Here is a 19,774-nt window from a genome sequence, read left to right as displayed (position 1 = left end):
TCCTCTTCCCGGTCTCCGATGTCGTCCCCCCCCCACGGGACGGTCCCCATCTCCGGGCGGTGCCCCAACCGCCGGCCGGGTGGGGGGCGGTTTCCGGGCGGCGCGGCGCGGGCCCCCCCCACCCGCGGCCCGCCCTCCGCTGCCCCCCGCCCCCGCCGCCCCCCGCGGATGCCTTGGCCGGGCGGCGCGGGGGAGGCGCCGGGAGAGGCGCCGCGCTCCCGCCACGGGCGCACGGCGGAGCCTCTCCGCGCCCCGCGCCGCCGCTCGGGCCATGCCGGCCGGGCGCCCGGGGGCTCGGCGGCCCCGTGCAGCGCCGCCGCGGGGGCCCGGCTCGCCGCGGGCCGCGGGGGCATGAGGCGCCGAGCGCGGAGCACGGCGGCGGCGGGCGGCGGCGCCGGCCCTTCCCCTGCGAGCCGCCGCCGTAGGATGAAGCAGCATGAGGATGTGTGACAGAGGCGTCCAGATGCTCATCACCACGGTGGGAGCCTTCGCAGCCTTCAGCCTGATGACCATCGCCGTGGGCACCGACTACTGGCTCTACTCGCGCGGCGTGTGCAGGACTAAGTCCACGAGCGACAACGATACGAGCCGCAAGAACGAGGAGGTGATGACCCACTCGGGGCTCTGGAGGACGTGCTGCCTGGAAGGTACAGACCGCCCCGCCGGGGCGACTTGCCGCCACCCCCCCCCCCCCCCCCCCCACCCGCCTTCCCCGGCCTCGCGGGGGGACCCTGACCAAAAGTTCGGGGGAGGGCAGGGGAGCCCCGGGACCCCCTCACCCCATAGCCGAGTCCCCCGCGAGCCCTGTCGCCCGCGGCCGGCGAGCGGAGCATCCCTCCCGGCCGGGCTGCTCGGCGGACCCGCTGCGCGGCTCCCCCCCGCCACCTCCCCGGCTGCCGCCCTCCCCTCCCCGGGCACGGAGACGGCGCTTTCGCTATGGCACCGCCGCGGGCGAGGGTGAAACTTCGCGGGTGACTCCTGCACGCAGGACGCGGGGTCCGGGTGGAGCGGGGGTCCGGGTGCGGCTGCGGGATGCTGGTCTCCGTGCCCGGGGACCGGCGCTGTCCGTGGGTAGCCGAGCAGAGCATCCTCCCGGCAGCGAAGTGCGTGTGCCCGCTGCCGGGGAGCGTCAGGCTGAGAGGCCACAGGTCCGTCTCCCGGCCCCGGGGTCTGTGTTAGTGTGAACTGCTCAGCGAGAAAAGCCCCTCAGCCTCTGCCCCTCTCCCGGGCTCCGCAGGCACTGTGTCCCTGTCACGGGGAGCCCTATTGCACCCAGCATCTTTATAGCTGATCCCCACCACTGGTGCCAGCCCTTCCCCTCTGGACAGCAGAGTGGGGCAAGATGTGCTGCTGCCCCATCTGCGGCGTGTCCCTTCTCAGTCCCTGGGGGACTGCACCCCACGGCCTGGCCCGCAGCTGGGCTGCTTTGCCGTGGCTGCCCCACAGCTGGGTTCCTGCCTGCCCGGCCTCGTTGCTTCGCCCCGTTGCTTCGCTCCTGCAGCAACGCTTGGCTGAGAAGCCACGGCAGCTGCTGCCCTCCTTGCAGCACAGGACACGCTTTGGGGGCGGTTTTGACCTAAAGCTACTGGTTGAGATTTATATGATCAACAACAGGCTGTGTGTTTAAACATGAGCTTGAGCCGAGCCAGGTACTAGTACCTCTGCAGCAAAAAAACAGCTGATGGAATCTCACTGGGCCATAACTTTTATAATTAGCAGCAGCAGTTGGTGTCCTGTTTAGTGTGTGGGGGGGAATCTGCCTTGTCCTGTGTGGCCCCCGGGGGCATTAAGCTCCCTCCAGTCTGGGAGCAATGCCTCTGACGGTGGGGGCAAGCGAGCCGTGTCGACTGAGCTGCGCCCTCCACATTGGAAAGTTCTCGGTGACTCACGGCCACCGATGCAGAATGCCCTGTCTGTTCCAGGTGCTTGGTCCTAAACCCAGTGAAGTCAATCGGAGGTTTCTTACTGATTCAAGGAGGGTTTGGATCGTGCTCTAATTCCATAATAAATAATTTGAGATAATCTGTCTCCCCTCTTGGGCTGAGGGAGCCGAGGAGGCAGCAGCCACGGCTGTGAAAGATGGGATCACTGGAGGCATGAGTAATTTCCAAAATTCTTGTTTTTGCTGGCTGTATTTTTTTTTTCAGCGAATGTTTTATGTTTCCCTCACTGCGATAAATCACTGCTTTGGAAGGAGCCGGTGAGGCCCCAGTCTCCTGGGCACAGCACGCTCAGGAAAGGACTTACCAGTGCCATGCCAGAGCTCAGAGCTGAATCACAGTCCATCGGTCTGAGCCCAGGCGTGGGGCTGGGACCAGCAAGGTACCTGCTTGCCACAGGTACCCACTCCCCACTGCCCATCTTCCCCATGGGCTGGTGCTCCCATGGCTGACAGGACGGGAGCAGGAGTGCGGTGGCCCTGCACAGTGCTGTGACGGTGCTGCTCAGCCATGCCCATGGCACAATCGAGGCCTTACGCTGGGCACAGGCTCTGGCTTCCCTTGTGTGTGTGTGAGAGTGTGGGTGGGCAGTGGGGCTTGGGGAATAGGGGGGATACAGCTCCGAGTCGGCAGCCGGGTGGGGAGGGTCCCAGCCAGTGCTCCGTGGGGCTGCAGTGGTGCTGGGGGGATGCAGCGGTGCTGCTCATCACCCCCCTAAATTTGCTGGAGAACTGCACTGGTGTCTCAGGCTGTGAACTGATGCGATGCTGGGAAAGGAAAACTTCCCCCAGCCAGGCTGGGCCGAGCTCACACATGTTCCCGAGCGGAGGGAGGACAGTGCTGCAGCAGGGACTGAGTTCCCTCAGAGCTGTGGATCACTGCCATGGCTGCTTGGCTGTCTTCTCCACCAGTGTGCCCTGTGCCACCAGAGTACTGGGTGCTGAGCCCCAGCACCCAGCACTTCTACATGCAGCAGGTCTCCTCTGATTCCTGCTGGCAGGGCCCTGCTCTGCCTCTAATTTCTGTGCACTCATTCTATCTGGCTTGAAAAATTCACTGAGGTTGCGCTTTCTCATCCTGCGTTAGGAATGAACGTGGTCAGTGGAAAGGGCTGGTCCTCCCATGGTGCAGAAGACGCTTTTAGCACCGAGCAGTGCGCTCTGCCTGGCGGGAAGCACCTTGGCCTTGAACTTTCCCCTGCTAATGGGGCTTTAATGTGTGTAACCGCAGAGGAATTAAGCTCTGGTTGCTCGGCCGGCTGGGAGTGCGTGGCAGATGCTTAAAATGACCGGCGTGAGCGCTGGGTGCGCGCTCCGTCGCAGATGCTCTTTAAATCCATGTCAGTCACACACGCGCAGCGCTTGCGTGGGAGCCGCTCGCACCACGTGAGCATCAAAAGCCCATAGACGAGAGCGGATAAATCTTGAATGAAGCCGCCGCAGACCTATGTAGAGACACCCACGCTGGAAAACACAAATTAGTGGTTGACTCAATATCTGGAGCCCAGGCAGGCGTTCCCCAGGCTGCTGTGCTAGGATAGCCTCTCCTTTAAATTGCAGCTTTTGAATTCTCATTATCGCTTTTACGACGTGGGGGTACTTAGTAGGTATCTTCTTGTTCTTCCCGCTCTAACGTGACCAGCGCTTCTCGGTGGGTGTCCCCTGGGGTTGTTTATTGTCACTTGTTTCCCTCCGTGACTTCTTGTTAATCTGAAAGGTAGGGAGACGCGCGGCGCTTCAGGGAGGAAGCTGAAGTTGAGAAATAGCTGCTCAGGCTCGTGTTGGTATTAGGAAAGTAAAAGAACTTTGGTTTTCATCAAATTTAATTGAATCCAGCGTCATTAAGCGCAGGGAGCCTCCTTGTCCTCCCTGCTGTGTGGTATAGATTGGGACTGGCTCTGTGGTATTATGTGGATCTGAAACAGGCAGAGAAGTAGCAGGAGGATTGGCCAAGGCTGCTTGAAATGCTGTATTTTCAGGCAGCGTGGTACTCTTCCTCCTTTGTTTCCCTCATCAGAATAAGGTGCTCGGTTATTTCTGGAGGACCACAAGCATTGCTCTGCCTGCATCCCTTTCCAAGGATGGACAGTGTCCTGCCGTCCCTCGAGGGTGTCCTCAGCTGCGGCAGGACACGGGGTGGTTTGCAGAGGATGTGTCTGTGCAAGGACGTAGGGACCTGGAGCTGTTCCTCAGCTGAGCTGTCTTGCTCTGACCTGCCCTGGTCCCTCTACTCCAGTGTCCTCCACAGCAGCATCAACGCAGCCTTTGCCAAGCGGGTGATCCCTCCCTGCCAAGCCCCTAGAACTCGTTGGGGCTTTGGGCCTTCGTTGGGGGGATCCTGTCTCCGTTAAAACCTAATACTGTGAGTATTGAACGCTAACCCCTACAGCCCATGGGACCCTGCCGAGCCATTTCAACACCTGACCTTCAACACCTGCTTGGCTCCTGGGGTGCTTTAGATAGCTGCTCAGTCTGGAGACTGGAGCTGAGGGTGAATTTGCCAGGGCCCTTGGCCAGCTGCTGTGCTGGGAAAAGAAATGAACCCCTCAAGCTTCCTTTGCACTTAAGAAATAATCCCTCCTGCTTCCTCTTTTACCCACAGTTATTTCGTGTTTTCTTTTAATACTGTTGGTAAAGCTCAACACTGTGCTGGTAGCGGGCGATCCCATGTAGAAATATCCCATCGGATGACAGCGTACCATGGCTGCAATCTGCCTCCCCATGCCTTTAATAAAGCGCTGTTGATTCTGCATAATATTGGTCTTCTACTTTGTCAGGAGAGCTAAATCAAATACCCAGCGGAACTCTAAACGTATTATGTTACTGATTTCCTTTATCAACCAAGTTTGTAACCATATCAAGAGGAGCTCGTGGAGTTTGATAAATCTGTTTTCTCCAAAGCTGTTTGACATTTATCTCATCCCCTGGTTCCTCCCTGGTGCTGCCCACCTCAGCTAACCCACAGGCGATGCTGGGGGATGCAGCTCCTACCGTTGCCCGTCACTCGTGGCATTTAACCAGCTTTTCCTGTCTTCCGGAAATTCACCAGAATGCCATGGTTTATTAAAATCCATTTTAGATCTTCAGAAAACTTCTCAGCCTGTTCTCTGAACGCTCTTGGGAGAAAGTTCTCTAGTCCTGCCAGTTTCGTGTTTACACCTAATTGTCGCTGTTTAGCATCCTCCCTAATTCCTGGAGGAGTACAGGAGCCTATTTGTCTCCAAGTAGAGAACAGAAGTATCTGATGAATAAATAATTGTGTGTCACTTCTGCTTCATGACTGACAGTTGCGCTGTCATGATCTGGTAGTGATTTACGTCGGCAGTAAAGCTCCTTTCTCCTAACTAAAGGATGCCTCCCCGTTTTGCGTAAACCTTTGGGTGGCAGATTTATTTTAACTGATCCCGTCAGCGTGGCCTTTCTTCAACAGCCCTCATTTTTAGGGGGTTTTGTGAGGTTTTTTTTTAGTTGCAATTCTCAATTCCCCTTTTGGCAGGCTGTGGGGTGCCAGGGAAGCGCACTGCTCTTGCTCCTGAGTAGCACTACTGCTTCTGCACTTATCTTTTCCCCCCCACTTTGGTTTTGTCTGTGGTTGCTTTTGGCTGTGCAGAGTCGAGCTGATTCGCACCGAAGGCGTTAAATTGGGCTGGAAGCAGCTGCCCCTGGCCAGCCACCAGCTCCTCGCAGTCCTTCTGAGCGAGGCCAAGCAGAGAATTTCCCCAAGGTGACAGCAATATTGTTTCTGTTAGAAAGTTATTATCTTTAATTTTTAAAAGCGCCAAGCAAATGTCCCTGAGATTGCAATCAGCCGTGATAGAGCACTTTTCCTCGCTACTCATTATAGGTAGGTATTTAAGGAGCTGCTCATCCTGTTCCTCTGTCTGGTTGGTGTCTGTAATAGATTCTCATCAACAACCCACCCTGCAACAGAACACTTCTCCGCGGCGTGCTTGGTCCAGCTCCGCGGCGCTGCCAGTGCTGCCAGCGCTGGTGACGGTGGTTTGTCCTGCGGCTCCCAAGATCTCCACACACAGCCATGCCGACCTCCCTGCCAGGCAGCTGCTCCATTCCGCTGACCTGGCAGCCGCAGCCCAGTGCCCGCACCAATGCCACTGCCCATGGCTCTGTCCCAGGGATGCCGGCCAGCTCTGGCACTGCCGATGAGGGGAGCCCTGGGATGAGAGCCATGCGGAGAGGGACTGCACGGATAGGGACCATCAGCATGGGCTGGACGTGATGGGGCCAGGAGGGAGATGGGACAGCATGGGAGGTGTGGGGAGATGATGAGCAGCGAAGGGGTATTTGCACCAGGAGCTGGGAAGCATCAACTTGTGTGGTGGAAAGGAGACAATGGAGGCATATAAGAGCGATGCAATGGGTGAAGGCAAAGAGGGACCAGTTACCCATTTGAGAATATCTGATATAATTACCATGCTGCAGGTGTACCAACCCTTCCCCCCCAATCCCAGCAAGCCTCTCCACTGGTTCTGCACTGCGGAGGGACAGAACATGTGCCCAGCATTAGGGACAAACCAGGATGGAACAGATGCCTCAATCATGGGGCTCTGCAGGGTGTCCAGATGATGCCCAGGCATAACCTCTGGCTTGGGAAATCCCAGAATCTTGCCTGGGTGGACGATGTATTGAATTAGAATTAATTGCTCTCCTCTGATAGGGATGGAAATTAGGCTAGCTGGACCTTGGGCTGCTCCAGACATGTGTTTTTGTGGTACATGGCCAAATGCCAAGAGGCATAACAATCCCTCTGGGCTGAGAGGGGGTCCTGGCCACTACCAGCCAGGGCTGCACATCCAGGCAGCCAGAACCTTGCTGCTGTTTGGGAGGTGTCCGGAGAGGAGCTGTGCCTCAGCTCACTGCCACCAGCTCTGCTTTGAGAAGCCAGCGCTTCGAACAGGGGGTGCAGAATTTAACCTCCTGGGATGCTGCAGCATTTATCTGGACAAAAATCCCATCTTCTGGGGTGGTGTAGAGAGCTGGTTCCCACATTGCCTGTGAGCAGCACGTGATGAATAAAATGTATGCTGTGAACAGCTCAGAAACAGGCATTTTATTGCTGCATAGGCGTGGTGCAGAGTCTGTCATCTCAAGAGCTGTTACTGTTTAATAGAGGTGGAAGTCTGAATTTGAATGAGGCTCAAGTGGGTTTTTTTCCCATGCAAGGTCACTATCTCCATTATGGCTGTAAATAATTAGGGATGGCTAATGAAGGCTGCAAGCCCAGGGCTGGGGCTGGTGGCTGGGAGAGTAGCAGTGCCCCAAGGGAGGATGCCCTATGGATTGGTACTGGATACTCCTCTTCCCGGTCCCCGAGGAAGTGGGGTGCTGGTGTGGGCTGGCAGGGAGGTGCCAGAGGATGATGTTTGCTGAGAGTGGCCAGGGAGCAGGGTGTGGTGCTTGGCTCTGCTGCTGAGTTACGGGCCTTTGGTAAATCACTTCTCTCTGCACGGGGTTTTTTGCTCTTTGCAGTGTGGGGTTGGGTGGATTCATTAGTGTTTGTCTATTACACAGCTCCTGGCACACAGTGCTTGTTGTTGCTGGTCCATAGGCTACAGACCCTCCCCAGGCCACTGGCACAGCCTGCACAGACCACATGATGCTCTTGGGCACCACAGGCCACCTCTTAGAGGTGAGGGTACCATCCCAGGCATGGAGACCTGCGACACACTTCAATTCCCTGTGCTGTTTGGGATGAGATGAGGTGAGACAGCCAAGGTATTAAACTTGCTCAGTTTTTCTGGCATCTCAGTGGTTACTTTTCACATGGATTTCACCATGGATTTTTAATGAACACGGTGTGTGCCTCATGAATAGACATTAACCTCCTCCTTCAGGGAAATCAAAATTGCTCTTAACATTATATAAATGCACTAACCCATAAGCATTGGGGGGGTCCTGCTGGGCAGGGGGTTTAATCCCTGGCTCACCTTGCCCACCGAGTGTCTCTGGCTGAGTCACAGCTCTGCACTGGCGGGTACAGATGCAAGACATCCTCTGTCATTAATGCACATCAGCACTGATAGGTGCTGAGGGTGAGGCAGTTGAAGACATCTGAGGTGCCCACCCCATTCACTGAGTCACTCCGAAGCGCCCGCGGGGAGACGAGGAGCGAGCGGGGAAGCACTGCGGCGTGCGAGCAGGGCCGTGCGCTCCGTGAGGCTGTGAGAGCTCCTGTGCGCTCGCTGCCCTGCCTCCCTGTCAGGAAGGGCTGCAACTGTGCCACAACATCTAAAACTCCCTTTAATTTTTTACGTGCCGCTTGGCAGCAGAGTCCTTGAAGCTGGTGTGCGACGGCACTTTGGGTTAGTGCGCGGTTCAGAGAGGAGGGTTTCACATCCCTTCCCAAGGATTCATGGGTGGGTTCGCTCTGGCTGACACTTTGGGCTCAGCACCCGAGGTTTGCTGTAGCTTTTCCCTGGGGTGAGGCACCCTGAGGACACATCCATTGCCGCTCGCTCTGCGCCGTCCCACTGCTCAGGCTGTAATGAGCCGTGGCTCGCTCAGGGACACCGCAGCAGCGGGCATCTCCAGATATGTCTTTGATTAAGAAGACACCTGCTGTGATAAAGAATGACAGTGCCGGGGTGACAACTGGTGTCTTCTCCCTCGGCTTGTGCACGCTGACAGCTCTGCAGCGGCTCTGGGGAGGAGAAGTTCCACAGCCTGTGCTGAGGAGGAGCAACGGGCTGCAGATCCGTTACACAACCCCTGGTGTAAAACACCACTTGTGTCGAGGGCTGGTGGGTCAGCCCTGGGGACGTGGAGAGGCTTTCTGAAGTTTTCTTATCTGTGTTACCTCTTAACTATCTTGTTTGTGTCAGGCATTTAACATTGGTCTCTGAAATGAAAAGTTCTGGCCGGGGTGTGCTCTGTGCTTTAAAATGCTGGATGTGCTTTGGAGTGACTCTGTCAGAGACACGGGCCCGTTGACTTCCCACAGTGGCTCTCTGGACCGGAGGCACACTGCGTGGTGAGCAGCACACCCCTGCCTGGCCATGGGCTCTCCTAACAGGAGCTGCTGAGCGGCGGCTTCGCTTGCTGATCCCATCCCTCACTTGCCTGAGGTGGGGAGGGACACCGAGCAGAGGTCGCTGGAGGAGAGCTGGCACAAACAAAGGTCTGCTTGCTCCGTGGTCTCCAGAGAAGCGTGAGGGCAAAGGGGGATTTCTGCATTCAAGGCAGCTTACAGTCCAAATGAGAGGAGAGCCAGCTGCCTTTGGCAGGACCAGCAAACCCTGTCCAGCCTCCCTTAGCATCGCTGCCTCTGGGACGGTGCCAGAAAAGGGGCCAGATTTTAATTGACTTGCTCTTATGGCAACTCGATGCTTTGCATTCAGTTGCATCCTGTTGGTAACCCGGAGCCAGGCAAACGCTGCAGCTGAGATAAGCATGTGGCTGGGGCTGCAGCCATCACTGGGTGGGGGGGGGACACCCAGTGATGGTGTCCAACAGCGATGGGCAGTGCTGCACCTGCTCCGGTCGTGCTAAGGATTTCCCATCTTCAAGGCACTCTGTGGCAGGCAGCCTCAGCAGCAGGGCTGATTTGCCATCATTTAAGCACAGTCTCAGTCTCATCTTTACAAGGATGTTAATGCCATTCCTCGTTGCTTTGCCTGTGCTCTTGTTGCTGCCCCCTTTGCAGGGGGCTGCTGCCATCCCCTGGCTTACTCACCCAAAGGAAAAGGGGTCGAAAGGACTTCTCATGACAGGATTTTGCTCCCTTGTGTGGTGGGACACCTGGGTTATGCATGTCTCCCTAACCCCTGCAGAAATCACTCGCACACCGGGTGAGTGACTGCGTTTGACAGGCTTGAAAGCATCAGGGTTTTTCATAGTCATCGTGTGGAGAGGCAGGAGAAATGATTGTGGCTGCTGGACGGGTGATATTGCATGATGATTTTCTCAGATATTGCCTGTTTCTTATCTCCTGACACCACCATCTGTATAGACAAACCTGGAGCTGCTGGGCTGCAGGGGATGGTTTAGCTGTTCCCACGTCAGATTATTAGGAACCGTGTTGTTTTATCGTGCAGAGACGAACAGAGTCACACAGAAATGATAAGGCAGGCAGGGGAAGGCAGAGGGCAGGGTGGGGGCAGGAGAAACACCTCGCTGCCATCCCACCACCCTCACCGACAGCATCCTGTGTTTGCTTTTTGTGCCAAGGGGTTTGTATTGGGCTGGGAGAGGACCCCGAAGGGAGCGGGGATGGACATGTGAACCCCCTCCAGCCTTTCAGGGGGCTGCTGGGAGCCTGTGGGCATGTTGGCATTGGCAGTACACCCCATGGGACTCAGGCAGTGGGGAGCAGTGACAAAAGGGGGAACATTTGAGGGTGACGTTTGTGCCTCGCAAGCATCAGTCGTATTTCATTGGTGATAATTGTCCCTTAATTGTACCTTTGCTCTCAGTTCACACCTAGAATTGCAAAGGGAGGGGAAACAAACCCCAAAGAGGCTGCCAACAAGTGACTACCTGGTAGTAGTCTACTACACTTTAAGTGTTCCTGGTTTTAGCTCCTTAAAATCAGTGCAGGCATATCCTGCACCTCTGTTCTCTCTGAGCAGGGGAGCAGGAACCCCTCAGGACAGGCTGGCTGATGCTCAGACGGATGTTAAAGACCAACTTAGAACTATTTTTTGCAACTGTCAGAGTGCTTTGATGCATCAGCATCATCAGTTGCATCACATGACGTCATCGCATGAACAACTGCAAAGGGCTGTGAGAGCCCGCAGCTGCTTTCCCCCCACCCTGGACTGCCTCCTACCCAACCCCAGGGCCGCTTGCCCAGCTGGGAAAGGTCACTGTCACTTGGTGGGGCAGGCTGTGTTCTCACGTCGACTTTCCCAGCCGTCCTGAGCGTGCAGCGGCTCCGGCTCTGCCGTACCAGCCAGCCGCGGCAAGTCCTTTCTGCCAGGCTGCGCAGCATCCTTGCCAAATCCTCCATTTGCCTTAACAGCCTCGCTCAGCTGAGCAAACCTTATCGCAGCGCAGCAGCTGTGCCGCACGACTTCACTGCTGAGCAGCCGGTGACGCTGCCGCAGAGCGGGCTGGGGAAACAGGGCCGCGGTGAGGTAGCAGAGCAGGGTCCCCTCCAGGCAGGGACCTGCTGCTCCCCCCCTGCCAGCCCACGGTGCAAGCCTGCAGCAGGTCTGGAAGCCTCTTGCAGCCCTGAGGTTCCTACTCCCTCCGTGCTGGGAGAATCTCTTGTCATTCCTTAGTACGTTTCAGCCGAGGATGGAAGTGTTTTCTGTACATTAGTCTTTGGCCTTGGCTCCCACATGAGAAGCTGAGGAAGGACGAGAGGGATCAGGCCCTCCAGAGGAAGCAGGAAAGCTGCAGCCCAGGGTGTGAAACCTCTCAGCTGAGGGAGAAGCAGGAACTGGGTCTTCTGCTTCCCTCACCAAGCAGTCGAAATGTGCTCCAGCGAGGGCACCAGGGTGGCATTGGGGCCAGGTGTGCATGTCTGAAATAATTTAAAACAACAATAGTTTTAAAATAAGCTCTGCTCTGCATATCACCCCAACCTGCTCCGATTCCCACTGCTGCCGGAAGGACAAGAGGTGCTGCTGCCTCCAGCCTCAACCAGCAGCAGAAGGGCAGGTCCTTGCTCCAGGGTTTGTCCCCTCAGGGTAGAGGCACCCTCCTGGCTGAGCTCCCCTCCATCCCTGCCGACATGTGCCGTACGGCGTTCCTGTTTGTCCTAGCTGGCTCACGGCTGAAGTGAGAGACAGACGTGTCAGCGCCTCCACCCCTGAGCCGCACAGCCCGTCTGCAGGCAGCGAGCGCGGTACGGCCCGGCGAGCAAGCAGGATGGTACAGGGCTGTACAGCACGGTACAGCACGCTGGGGCAGCAGCGACAGGCCAGCCCTCTCTCCATCTGTATGAACATGCAGTGGCCACGTGTGTCGCAGGCGCTTGGTACATGTCAGCCGGTCTCCATCCCCTGCATGAGCGCTGCATACGTAGGACTGGGGGTTGGACCCGATGATCTCTTGAGGTCCCTTCCACCCCCTACAATTGTGTGATTCTGTGATTCTGTCACAGCGTGTGCCTTGGGGGTTGTGTCTGCGCTGCACACCAGAGGATCTCAGAAGCAGCCCCGTGTTTTACACAAGGGCTTTGCAGGGTACACGGGTTCAGCCACTCGTTTAGAAATCATTTGCGTTGTCACTGTGGAGAGATCCCCCCTCGCCCAGGGTGGGGAAGAGTCTTCCAGAAGACAGGAGAAGCAGAACGTCCCATCAGCGCCCAGGCGCTTCGCTCCTCAGGGTCTGGGCTCCATCGTACTTCACCCTGCTCACAGCACAGGCTCTGGCAGCGCTTTCGGCGCACCGGGCGGCAGCGCCGTCACCTCCCGCACAGAGCCTATTTCCAGGGCTGAGCTGAGGGCTGTGAAATCCCAGGCTGCATGCAGCTCCAGCTGAGCACCCAGAATGAGCAGACACGTCTGATCTGCATCTCTCCAGTCCTCCGCTCCCCGTCTGTAAATCAGGGATAACGCCCCCTGCCCCATCACAGCATGGGAGCCGGAGGAGACTGTCCCGCGCTGCCGGAGCGGGAGCTGAGGGATGTGGGGGAATAGCTCCCTCCGTGCAGCAGGGAGGGGAGTGAGGCTGGGACCAATGATGAACAGGGATCTGACAGAAATCACCATGCCCTGAGCGAACTGGAAGAGGTGGGAGCAGGCGAGGGGTGGGGAGCAATAGCGTGGTCGGTACTGGTAACCCAGCATACACGGGAGCTGGCACCAAGATGCACAGATACCCCATCCCACAGCCCTGCCCTTGGCAGAGCATTTGTCATCATGTCCTTTACCCACATCCTTAGGTGCATCATCAAGTGTGAAGGCAGGTGTGTGACATGAGCATTAACAATGCTGGATGCTGAGCTGCAGCTGGGGCAGACCCATTAAAAGGGCTGCAGTGGGGCACTGAGCTCCTTGTAGGGACCCACAGTGCCTAGGGGAAAGCAATGCACCGTGTGCCTGAGCTGAAAATGGGGGGACGTGCCCACGGGAGCAGCACCAGGTGAGTGCTGTGGGGATGGGGGGGGTCTGGTGTGGGCAGAACCAGGGTAGCACCGGCAGCCGGTGCTGTGCAGGTATAGCAGTGTGTGTCCTGGGGGGCATCCTGCATGCTTAGGGAGGGTCATGCCTCTGGCAGGCACAGCCCCTCTGGCTGGCTGTGCTTGAATGTTGGAGCACAGCCTTGCTGTCCTTGAAGCCAATAGCAAACATCACCTGGCTTCAACAGCAGCAGGATGGGATTGTCTGTGTGATTTAATGCAAAACAGGAAGGAGATGGAAAGCATTGGCACGAGCTGCGAAGCTCTCTGCTTGCCCATCCATCTCTGGGGCCTTTAAGTCTTCCTCCTTTCTGCCTTCAGATCTCTGTTTGGCTGCTGCTGCCTCCTGGAAGGGCAGAGCTGCCTGGCAGCTGGGGTCATTTCAAAGCCCCAGAGTTATTCTAGCAAAGTGTTTTGTACTTCAGCTCTGATTTGAAAAGCTGGGGGAAGGTGAGGCCAGTTTATGGCTAAGGTAATGGTGTGAGGGTCTGGGCAGCTGAGGGGCAGTTTGTCTTGCTGTGACCCATGTGAAAGCAGAGCAGGTCTGTGGCTGGCAGCACAGTCCAGTTCCCTGCCCCGATGTTGTCTGAATGCAGAGCCTGCAGTGCCAGGGTTACAAAGTGGGCAGGAGAAGTGAGACCCTTAAAACAGGGGAGTCCCACATCCCGCCTGTGGGCAGGAGAGCATTTCAGGGGCCTGGGGAAGCTGGCTGCAATATGCTGGAGCCTCTTGGTGCCATGAAATCCCAAAGTGATGGATGATGGACAGGATGTGCCATCCCCCTGTAGCTGTCCTCACTGCTGCCCCAGGCAGGGAGCACGCTGCCTGTACAGCAGGTCAAGAAGTTTCAGGTGGCAAAGGCCCACCGAAAGCAGCAGGGCAGAGCGAGTGCTGTGCTGTGGAAACTGCTCTGAGCTCTGGGAAGCTTACCAGGCTGTGGGTTGGCATCTCGTGTTTCTCAGAGGGGGAGGTAGACTTCCCTCGTTCTCCAGCAAAGTTCTCTCCTAATGCTTGGTCTGTAGGATAGTCCCTTCTTGTTCACCAAAAAAAAAAAAAGCCAGGAGTGAAACTCTGGTGCTGCTCTTGAATATTGCTTTTCCCCATCTGGGGCGTTGGAGCCGGCTTCCTGGGGCTCTCTTCCCCTCCCGCAGATGGTGAGGAGGCGGCTCTGCCTCCTGGCAGGCAGCGAGCTAAATCCGTCGGTGCTGGATGTACTCGGGTACCTGTGATAGGGAACGGGGCTGGCCCAGACCCTGACCCTGGGTTACACTGAGCGGAGCCAGCCTGGTGCCAGTCGGAGAAGGGGAAAGCAGGCAGCCCTCAGCTGCAGCCTCCCAGCACCCTCCCGCACCAGCAAACATGCAGCACGGTGCCCACTGAATTCCCTGAAATAAATACTCTTTGATGGATAGAGTCCCTTTTAGCGCATCAGCTGAAAACTTCAAATATTTATATCGTTAGGGAGATGTGACAGAAGTATATATATTTTTTTCTTTTTTAAAAAGCAGGTGCTTGAGTGGCAGTCCTCTATTTGAAGTTCAAATACTTACCTTCAAATCAATGCTATGAGAGGAAGAAAAAAAAATATAAATTTAATATCACTTTCGCAAGGAAAACAACGTGCCGAGCCTCCTCCCAGGCTAAATGTGCTTTAAAGTTTGACTGTGCAGCTGTAAAAACTATTGATGAACTGTAAACATGAAAAGATCACCCTGCTCGTGGCCTGTCAGAAGCATTAGGTTGGAAATGCTCTGTGCTCCGCTCCAGCATGACTCACCCAGTCCTCAGCAAATGTGTTTATTTGTAAAGATCCTTATTTCAGAAATAGTGACCTTTTTAATGCCTCGTGCAGCGAGCTTGGAAATTTGAAATTGCCTTTTGGCAAGTTGGGAGCCTTGCTGAAGCTCTGACAGCGCTTTCCATGGCGATTTACATATTTTTAGCCTTGATATTCTGCACTGTGGGGCTCCTTTGGAAAGTGATTTGCTTTTTGCAGCCCTCGATGCAATTCGGCATCTGCAGCGCTGGGCTGAGCTTGGGCTGTGTGGAGGGCACGGAGGGATTTGCTTGCGTGCTGGTTGGGCACCGTGCAGCACACTTTCCAAGCTTTCCACCTCTCTGAACCCTCCCTGGTTTTATCAACATCCTCCTTGGAAAATGGACCATGGTATTAGTCACAAATTTGAGCAGCTGCTTCACCTTGAAAGAGGGAATGGAGCTTTGAAGCTGTTAGTCCGAAGCGCCGGGCATCACCAGGTTAGCTCTTCTGGCTGTTCTGGTCACTGTAGCTTGTGAGGCAGCCCAAGCTCAGGGGGCTGTGTTCACTGGCACGGACCCTACACACTGGCACTCCCACAGCCTGCCTTTAGTCACACCAAAGCAAACTTGGTAACCAGAAGCCTTGTCCCTCCATATCCATGGCACGTCCCCTCATCCCCACTTGTGCCATCAGGTACCAGCGCCTGGAGCACTCCAAGGAATTCAGCGACACCACTCATTGCTGTGCCAGAGCCCGGGCAGGGTGGGCAGCAGCAGGCAGCCACGCTGCTGCCCTGCGAGCATCTCCAGCCTCACAGTCCTCACAACTTCTTGGCATTAAGCATCACTGTTAATTGCTCAGTCAGCTCCTTCAGCGCGTCTCTTTAAGCTCCGGGATGTGAATATGCTGAATGTGAAATGTTGCAGTTGTAATAACAGTTATTTAACATTTCTCAGTCCTGTGACTAACGCTTCTGCCATTTGTGTTTGGTAACGGGCGATAGCATTGCTCCTTTCTGTTGTTGTTGTTCATACTAATGCATCGGGGGAAAGATGTTTTGATGGTTTTTCTGCTGTTTGTTTGCGTCCTTTATCAGTGCTCTACAATTTCTAGCTGCTGATTTATATTCAGAGTTATGAATATCTCCTTTCTTCTTTTTGTTGGGCATGTTTTTATTTTTATAGCTGTTTACATATTAGCCAGGCGGTTTTTAAACTGATGCAAACTCCTGTCTCGGTTATGAGTTTTGGGGTAAAACACTCCTAAATCATTCTCTATTCACAGTCATGCTTTATGCTTAAATCCATTCTCCTAACTGATTTGGCTTATAATCATTTTCCGCGCCGTGAATTGACCTTTCCAAGCACCAAGAATATATGCCAGTGCCTCGGACTTGCCTCTGTTTGCCCATAAGAAGCGTAATCAAGTCGTGATTGCTTGGACTTGAGCAGCAACTAGTTTTTAATTCTGCGATCCATTCCCCTTCAGCTGTCAACATAGACTCTAAAATAGCACTCCCCTGTGCTAGATGCCACGCTTCAGAGCTATGAAATTGTCATTTATAGGTTTTTAGAAATTCAGAGGACATTTTAATACCAGCAAAGTGAAACCTTCAGCTTCCCATCATAATGCAGCTTTCTCTCCTACTTATTATAAATACGGTGCTTACGCAGCCGCTGGTATGATGTGGCCCTCTGCACAGCTCGGGGTTTGAAGCAGGTTCTAGAGCATCCGTATCTAGAGATTATCTTTGGTTGAACAAGGTGCTGGTGGCTCACACAGAGGATCCCAGGATTTTATGCTCTTGACCCTCGTCTTCCCTTCCTGGTCCCTTCCAGGCAGGTTTCACCATCGAGTTTGCGTCGTGGCTGTACAGGTCACTCCACAGGGCTCAGAAGTGCCAGGAGGGTCAGACTCACTCCAACAAAGAGCAAGTCTGGATCCCCCCACTTCGCTCGCCCAGCTGGGGTATCTGCAGGGCTGCCTTTTGCTTTCTCAAGGAGTTTTGTTCTCACCATCTTGATGTCATCCTTGACTGTTCCCTGGTTCCTCCCTCCTCTTTTTCCACTGGTCTAATGCCTCCACGTTGCCTGGCTGCTGCAGGGGAAAGCTGTCACCATGGGACCGGTGACCTCCAGCCTTCTTGGGGTGGTCTTGCAGCCGTGTGTGAGTCCCTGCTGACACAAAACACGGTGCTGTGTGGGAGAGGCCATGGAAGTGAGAGAGAGACCCTGTTAATGGGAAACTTCGGTTGTTCCCCAGACCGCAGAACCAGCACCCTGAGTGTGACGCAGAAAGGGACGTTACAGACACTGAATGATGCTTTTTGGAGGAGCTGATCAGCAGTCTGGCAAGGGGCACAGGTCTTGGTCTCTGCATGCTGTGTCCATGAGGTTATTCAGTGACCAGAGTGGGGTGTGGTGGCTGTGAACGTGATGGTGCCAGACTAGGGGTAAACCAGTGGTGATGGCAACACAAATAATCCCCCAACCTGTTATCATGAAAGAACAAAGGAGAGAAAAAGACCTTTGGTGCATGGAAGCTGTGTCCAAATAAGAGAAATGAAAAAGGGCATGAGTTTTGACGAGTTAAATGAAGAGCTGTTGTAAGGCAGGCAGGAATGATCTTGAAGGACAACTTGCTGCAGACATAAGAAGCAATAATGAAATCTTTACTCCCAGACACGTCCCCGGTTGCTGTGGCTTGGGGAGCAGTGGCTTCCTGTGGGGAAAATGGGGGGTTCTCCTCCTGTGTGGGGGTTGCTAGACCCTTCTGTGGGCAGGAAAAGTGAGGTTTGGGAAGGTGACAGAAGAGACTTGGGTCCATGTTGCTCTTCTCAAGGTGACATTGCTGTGCCTCCAGATGTGTGAAACTGAGTTTCACAGGAGAACAAAGCTGGGAACTGGACTTACCCACTTGGCTCTGGCAGGAGGTGCCAGCAGGGCCCCCCTGTGCTCTGCCCAAAATGCTCTCAAGCCCTGTTGAGTAGCCCAGGGCTAGCAGAGGACCAGGTTACTCAGCAAAGCCTGTGGCAGGGACTGCTGGGCAGCCTGGCTGGAGGTAAAGTGCCAGTGGTGGTTGCTGCGGACGAGGACAGGTGGATGCATATGGGCAGGAAAACACTTACCTGAGGAAACAGATATCCCTGTGGAGAGCTTTTGTGTGTGCCAGTTCTCAGCAGTGATGGGATAGAGAAATGCAGGACAGGGATTCTTCCAGGGATTCCAAGCCCTCCTTCCCCAAATGGGCACAGAGCTCCACGCTGCAGGACACACACGTTTTCCTGGTCGTGAAAAGCTTTGCGATCCAGGAATCTCCCGGGGCTGAGCTGGGTGCCCCTGTTACCAACAACCAAAGACAAGGCTGGAAGGCAAACGCTTTCCCGAAGCTCATCAGTTCACCCAAGTGGATTTAAAATGCTCATTAAACAAAGGAGAGCGGGATTCTGCCCGGACTGCGTCTGCGCAGAGGGAGGTCCCGGTGCCTCGGGCGAGGGGATGCTCAGCCAGGGCTCCTGCTCCTGCCCCATCTCTTACCATCAACTTCTCTGAGCAGGCAAACAAACAAAAAATTATTGGGGAGGTTTAATTGGTGGAATTGTATTAATTTAAATGGATAAACTCAATCAGCGAAGCTCATTAATTTCCAGCACATGGCTTATTTACACTGATTCTGGCAGCTCCAGCACTCATTTCATGATCATAGGAATGTCAATTACCTTTTAAAATAAAAATCAATGTTTATTCACTGTTAAAGATAAAACATGGAATGGTTTCCTTAGACATGTTGATGAGCGTTCTCCTTTCCCAGCCTGATCCCAGGGCTCCCAGTGTTGGTGGCCAGCTGCCCATCACCCTCGGGGTGCCACAGAGGGGATGGCAGCATGTTGGTCACCCTGCAGGGAAGGGGCTGGGCTGGGCCCCTGCACTGGCAGCAGCCCCCTACCCCGTCCTGCAGGCTGGGAAAGCCTGGTGTCTTCCCAGGAGCCAGATTAGTGGCAGGGCGTTTCCCTGCCATGAGCTCCACTGATGTGGAAGGATGGAGCGAGGAAGGAAACCCTGGGGAGCGCGGGGGGGAGACCCTGGAAGGCAGCTCTGGTGCATTACCTGATTACTTTTATAATGAGAAAAACAAAGCTAAACCCTTGAAGCAGAGTGCTAGAAATTACCCATCATTTTCAAACTTTTTTTCCTCCTCTATTATTCAGAATTGTTTTGCTTTTCTGAACTGCCTTGTGTAGGTTGCAACAACCCCACAGATTCCAGAATGGGAGATGATGAGTCACTGTCAAAATGTAGAATTTTTAAATTTTTTATTTTTTTTTTTCCCTTTTAGCAATGCTGAGGGAGTAAAGTCTCTGTGACACACGCCGATCACTGGCACCTCACAGCCTAAAACTGGCAGGAGCTCCCAGTCCACCCATGGGTGTGAGTGCCTAGGTTGGACCCACAACCTCCCCGGTGCATCCCCAGCAGGGATGCCCATCATGGGCAGCACAGAGCTGGGTGCTGCTCCCCAAACCTCGTTGAGCTGTTGGGGATGTGTGTGGAGGACTCAGTTCTTGCACTGCTGAGTATGTGTTTGCTCTGGCCTCAGCGTCCAGCCCGTGCTGGCACTGCAGAGCCCACCTCTGCCACCTCCTCACTCTTGCATTTGTTTCATTTCACTTGGGTTTTTTCCACTGGTTTAGGGTTGGGTTTGGTGGAAGGGTTTTTTTTCCAACAGGAAAAAAACCCTTCAGAAAAGGCATATCTGTGTAGGTGACTCTGCTCAGACACAAACCACCACCGCAGAGAGGGGGAGAGAGTGTGAAGTAGAGACCGAGCCAGATTACAGCAGTACCCTGGTGGGAAGCTGATGTGGGTCTGCTGGGGCAGTGGGGATGTGCCAGGGGGGAGAACACTATCCTTGGGAGGAGGATTCATCCTGCCAGCGTCCACCCCAGTAGGGAGAGACCTGCTGCTAGAGAGTGACATGGAGCAGAGGGGGC

The 19,774-nt window shown here is 55.0% G+C and overlaps 1 protein-coding gene across 1 annotated transcript in view; it reads left to right on the top strand.

Moving 5' to 3' along the window:
* Nucleotides 1-436: 436 nt before the first annotated feature.
* The window catches only part of CACNG3 (calcium voltage-gated channel auxiliary subunit gamma 3), a gene marked incomplete at both ends in the record, with an annotated part of 31,984 nt that continues 12,646 nt past the window's right edge, over nucleotides 437-19,774 (top strand). The window contains one exon of the mRNA XM_084271310.1: nucleotides 437-647. Coding sequence (XP_084127436.1) covers nucleotides 437-647 — 211 coding nt within the window. The remainder of the gene's footprint in view (nucleotides 648-19,774) is intronic.

The sequence above is a fragment of the Gallinula chloropus genome (genome assembly GCF_964237585.1).
Source record: "Gallinula chloropus genome assembly, chromosome: 15".
NCBI classification, from domain to species: Eukaryota; Metazoa; Chordata; class Aves; order Gruiformes; family Rallidae; genus Gallinula; species Gallinula chloropus.
This window is presented reverse-complemented; position numbering and strand designations above follow the sequence as displayed.